This window comes from Cydia fagiglandana, chromosome 7 (assembly GCF_963556715.1).
Source record: "Cydia fagiglandana chromosome 7, ilCydFagi1.1, whole genome shotgun sequence".
In the NCBI taxonomy this organism is placed as follows: Eukaryota; Metazoa; Arthropoda; class Insecta; order Lepidoptera; family Tortricidae; genus Cydia; species Cydia fagiglandana.
The window spans coordinates 20,923,799-20,929,416 of NC_085938.1; the positions used below are offsets into that span (position 1 = coordinate 20,923,799).

General features: G+C 39.2%; 1 protein-coding gene across 1 annotated transcript; it reads left to right on the plus strand.

Annotated features, from left to right (window-relative positions):
• The first annotated feature begins 3,889 nt into the window (after nucleotides 1-3,889).
• Nucleotides 3,890-4,445, plus strand: LOC134666374 (insulin-related peptide 4-like). Its single transcript, XM_063523514.1, has one exon. It carries the CDS (start codon nucleotides 4,065-4,067, stop codon nucleotides 4,371-4,373), a length of 309 nt encoding a protein of 102 aa, XP_063379584.1. The 5' UTR covers nucleotides 3,890-4,064; the 3' UTR covers nucleotides 4,374-4,445.
• Nucleotides 4,446-5,618: the final 1,173 nt, after the last annotated feature.

Genomic DNA, 5,618 nt, shown 5'->3' on the forward strand with positions numbered 1-5,618 from the left:
AGAGTCGGACTGAAGACAAAAAATGCGACTAGGCTGTATCTGGCACATAGTCGCAATGGTACTTGTAGTACAGTCAACAGCAGAAGTTGCTAAGCGGCCGAGGTGTTCAAAATTACCTTGACATGCTCTTATTGTTTTAACTATAAAGTCGCGTCCAGATCATTTTAAACCACTCTCCCGCTTAGCAATTTCTGCTGCTGACTGTACTGATTGATTAGGTTACTATTGTTACGTGTTTTAAAAAGCAGTAGGTATACAGGGTGGCTAAAAAACAAACTAAGTGTATTCCCGTTGCCAACGTGCAACCTTGAAATCGCGAAGAAAAATTTGGCTGTTTCATACATTTTGGCTGGTCCGTTTTCTATGGGAGGATACTTCTATTTTCGCGATTTCGGGGTTGGTCCCATACTAAAAGTTGCTCAGTATAATCCCAAAACCTCCTTGGCTACGGGAATACACTTATTTTTTGGTCACCCTGTAGGTATTATCTCTCTTCGGTCTTCGCTTTTAAAACACTTTCGGAAGTTGTAGGAAGCGCGACCCGTCGGACGCTCGAGTTTTCAGCTCTACGCATTTGGACACTTGTAGGTACTATTGTTCGGCATTTAATCTTCAGAGATGTAGAGATATGCCACCACGCCAGACAACTTCATGTTACATCTGGTTTTTGATTGACCCATTCGGGTTTTTCAAGACGGTTTCACTCACGTCACGTTTCACGTACAAAAAAAATTTGAAAATGTGTGATGTACGGAACCCTTGAAACGCGAGTCCGACTCGCACTTGAGCAGTTTTTTTTCTATTCTTCATTATGTAGCAGTCACATATTACTACATACTATTGAATGGATAGTTGTAGAGTTTAATATAGGATGGCAGCAGCCAGCGCTACATTTAACGTTAACCAATTGATTATGCATGTTGCAACCTTTTAGCCAAATGTTAACGAAACGCCAAACATCAAACGCAGCAGCCCTAACCAAGCGCGTTGGCCGTAGCTCGTTACCTGCCATCATTACATCCATCCCATTTACTATCCACCCACGCTAAACTAAACCTTAACTTCATAAGAATAGGACCCACTATTTTGCAGCTCTATGTTTGTACTAACCAAAATAGCGGGAACTTTTAACAGTTGGGATAAGCGATTCTTAATGTTATGTCCTGGAGATAAAGGTTTGGTGTCGGCAAAGGTATGTTGGTAAGAGCAGAGATGAATGAATGGCCATGTTTAATGAAACAAGTACGCGTTTAATATTCATCGCAGAATGCCGTTTTCGACGTTTAACCTAGATAACTACATTATTTGAGATAAATCAGTAAAAAATTAAGCGGTTTAAAATTGCTTGCATGTTCCGAGAAATACTTAGTACAAATATACTTTACTTAACTTTATGTATCTGTCATCCTGATATGTATATTTTTTCTATTGCTTTGGCGTTTGTCAATGTACGGTTAATGTCATCTTGGCTAGGCTCGCTGTACACATTATCAAAAAGGTTTCTCGATAGGTAACCCTAGGGCAAATATGCGCAAAAGTGAAATTAACTGATAAATCCACATTTCAAACTGTCATTTTCCACGTTATGTGGTTTCTGGTTTGGAAGCTTGGTTAGTGCACAATGTGTTATTAACTTTTGATCTTTACTGAATTAATACAGGGTGACCAATGATCGGTGATGCCGGAAGACCACATGACTAGAATAGTTTTGGAGTGTACGGAAGGACCAAAAGAGTGGACAACCCTGATTTACATGTGTTATACCTAATATGTACCTTCATTCAATATTTTCGAGATAAAAATAGTAAGACAGCCATATTCGAACAATGAGATACGTCAAATACTAGATATTGAAACGATATGGAATAGATATGTCAGTGCCAAACAAGTGTCAAAAGTGACGTTTTTGTTTGAGGAAATGTCAATTTTGACACTTGTTTGACACTGACATATCTAATCCATATCGTTTCAATATCTAGTATTTGACGTATCTCATTCTTCGAATACGGCTGAGAGGCCCATGCCAAGAACTTCCCATGCCCGTGGTATTTCCGGACTGATACGAGGCCGGAGTATAAGTCAGGAAAATACCGGGAATGTCTTATTATGAACGCTAATCTAAGGGCCATTTTAAATCCCACCCTGTATACCACTGATCACATACATTATGACACGTACATTGTGACATCATAATGATGTCACTCCCGCGTGCATTTCACTCGTTCTTGTCCCTAAATGTATTGGCGCGAGCGAGACGTACTATAACTAAATGACATCACTCATCAGATATCATTCTGATGTCAGTAAACGTTCGTATTAGTCTGTGACATCATTTTGATGTCAGAACGTAAGTTAGAATTGGCCTCTATGTCTCGGCTATGCATAATAGACGCGCGGGCCGGGGTATAATTCAGGAGAATTTATTCTCACTTGAAGCGGTGTTTTATTCGCTCCCCATCCGGCTGGTGCAACTTTTACTCGGGATCAACAGAGAAACATCACCGATGTACGAAAATTAAAGTAAGGACAATAAGCAATAAGGACTATTTCCTGTCTCTACCTTAAGACACGAACTCATTGACCTGGTTGTGTTACTGGGTAAAATGTGCTTTCATTGTAATCGATCACCGATTTAATGTAGTAAATAATAGTTATATAACGTTTTTTATTCTGTATGATAACGAGTTGCATGCACGTATTAAAGTGTGACTGAGTAAATATTTAACAATTTTATATAAACTTATATGGCTAAGTCATATTCTAAACCAAATAAATTTAATGTACCTACTCGTATTAGGCTGGTTTGAGCAAGAAAAATGTGATTCTTCTATAAGTGAAACTGTTTCTGTTTTAAACTGACATGGGTATTTATTTTGGCGTTTGTTTCTCAACTTTATAACAAAAACAATGCTTACACTGCATATTGTTTTTTTTTGCTGTTGCTGTTGGGTACTCTGTTATGTTTCCTAACTCTGGTCCTTTCTCCCCTGAATTCTGACGGGAATGCATGTTTATTATAGGCTAGGAGTTTCCTAGTTTCAGCCAGCCATTTGTTATACTAACTTATTCTGGCCTCGATAAAAAGGCATATGTTGCACTCTTTGTTTTACCAACTTGTTGTTGGAAAGTTGAAAAGTATACTTTGAATATGTGATGGTAAAGCTTGTTTTTAGTTATTTTTAAGGTTGCAAGAGACCTGTGGTTCGTCTCTTGGGTATTGCAACTCCAATAAACAATCAGTCTAAAATATTTATTTCGAACTATTTATTGATCATCTAGTATACCTAAATTTTTACTGAAAGTACCTAATTCGTCGAAATACGACACACAATATCCAATTTAGGTACATTAAGGGTTTAAATCATTTATTTACATACAACATATATATCGGCGGCCGATCGTAAGATCAGGCATATCATGAAATTCCTAGGCATATCGTGAAATGTGAAAATCTATGACTCGTTCCCTGAGTCGACGGAGCCTCGCTATGCGGGGCTCCTATTTATGGACTGTTTGCCCTTCGGGCATCTGAAGTAACCTAACGAACCTATCCTAATATCTATATATTGGTTTAATGTGACTATCGTCAAAACATTACACAGGAACATTACGATCTGCCTGATCTTACGATCGGCCGCCGACATATAAACAGTGGTACATTAAGTAGGTACCAAATAAAATAACAATAAAGGATGACTCACGCTAGATCGGGCCGGGCCCGATAGGCCCGATATCATTTTTTATGACGGCTGATCGGTCATTACGTAATGCTTTTCAAAGAAATTGAAGCGCCGGAACCTCTGGCCTGGTCCCAGCCCGGTCCAACGTGAGTCATCTTTAATGTTTACAGGATGGATATTGACAATATTCTCCAATAATTTACAACCGACGTCATAAGTATTGACACATTTTAAACGTCCTACCTACGTCTCATCTCATTAACCCTGTTCATAAAACCCATCCCACATTAAATACTGAATAATAATGAATAACCTGTAGTATAAAAGGGCTGTAATTAAATCACTCAGCACAGTCTCGAACCACCCTCCCAACAAACATCAACCATGAAGATCCAGGTAGCAATCCTCTTGGCCATCGTCACTATTGCGGCAGCTGAAGATTCGGCTCAGATATACTGCGGGAGACAACTATCGAGGACCTTGGCGGGGCTTTGTTACGAGAAATATTACAGTCAAGAAAAACGATCACCGCACCATGAGTTTTATGACTTTGGATCAGAGTACATTTCACCTTGGCTGGCAGATGCCACAGCTCAGCGATTGAATGGTGTCAGAGGGAAGAAGTCAGTTGGGATTGTCACGGAGTGCTGCGACAAGCCGTGCACGGTGGAAGAAATGATGACTTACTGCTAGAATTGGCGATGGTTATGGACAGATGGTAGAGTTATAAATATAATCTTAATTACTGTTAAAGGAATTGTGTGATGAGATTGTTGAAGAATACATGTCCCAATTAGTAAGCGTAGTTGATGATCTTTCAGTGAAAGTGTTTTGTTTTATCCTTTTGGGTAAAGTACTGTCTTTTTCTTATGGTGTGGTGCATTGCTCGTAAAATCGATGACTCTTTAAGTTGGATATATTTCTCTCGTGACAATATAAAAGCCCCCGACAAAAAGAACCAATGATCTAGTCAAGTTAACATGGAACCGATGGAAGAAAGCAACTTAAGACGAAACAGGAGCTGAGTTGGCTCTTAACCAGCGGCTTTGAAGATCGTCGAGGCAGCCTATGTCCAGCAGTATCCAGTCTTCGGCTTATTTGATCAGAATGTCTCTGTCAGCCGGCAAGACACTGTACACACATCAAGTCACTGCGAAGAGTGTCAAGCCACTAAGCCCTTCATTTGTTTTAGGCTCTCTTCTACGAAAGGAGAATACATGACTACTGAACAGAAAAACCTAGTTCTTCCAACTCACTATCGTCTAAATATACATAAGTTGTAACCAAAACTTCGAATGTGTTATGTATTCAGAAACTTTTTAGTGCTATTTTCTCTGGTAGAAGAAGTGGCAATTGTCATATAAAATTAACCAATTAAAATTATTTTTAATTTTTCCTCTGCAGTAGAAATTGCTCCCCTGCAATTTAAGAAATGTATATTCATTTTACGAAGTAAAATATTTTTTTATTTTTCTCATTTTTGAATTTTAGGGTGTCACGGTCATCTAAGTTAAGGAAGGCTCACATTTAACAGGGCCGTGTCCTAGCCGGAGCTTCCGGCGCTTACTTTTCTATAACATGACAGGCGATCACGTGGTGCTTTGCATAGAAAACGACGCGTCGGAAGCTCCAGCCCGGACACGGCCCGGTCTAAAGTTTGAAAAATTTTACATTCCAACGTCACTTTAATATCGTAATAATGGATTACATGAAATTCTATAAAACGATATGAAAGACGCCTCTATAAAGGAACGATATTTTAAACTCTGGTCAGGGCCCCAATTCCGCCAGCGCGATATTTTTCACTGTGGCCGTACGGGGACGAATAAATTATGCCGCAGTAATAAAAGCTGCTACCGGCTTATAGCCAATTTAAACTTTTAAAATCTCAACTGAACTGTATCTGTATTGATTCGACCTTACTTGTAGACCTCGCAC

Bases quoted from the DNA above. Each gene is read 5' to 3' on its own strand.
- LOC134666374 (XM_063523514.1), top strand. From the start codon at position 4,065: ATGAAGATCCAGGTAGCAATCCTCTTGGCCATCGTCACTATTGCGGCA.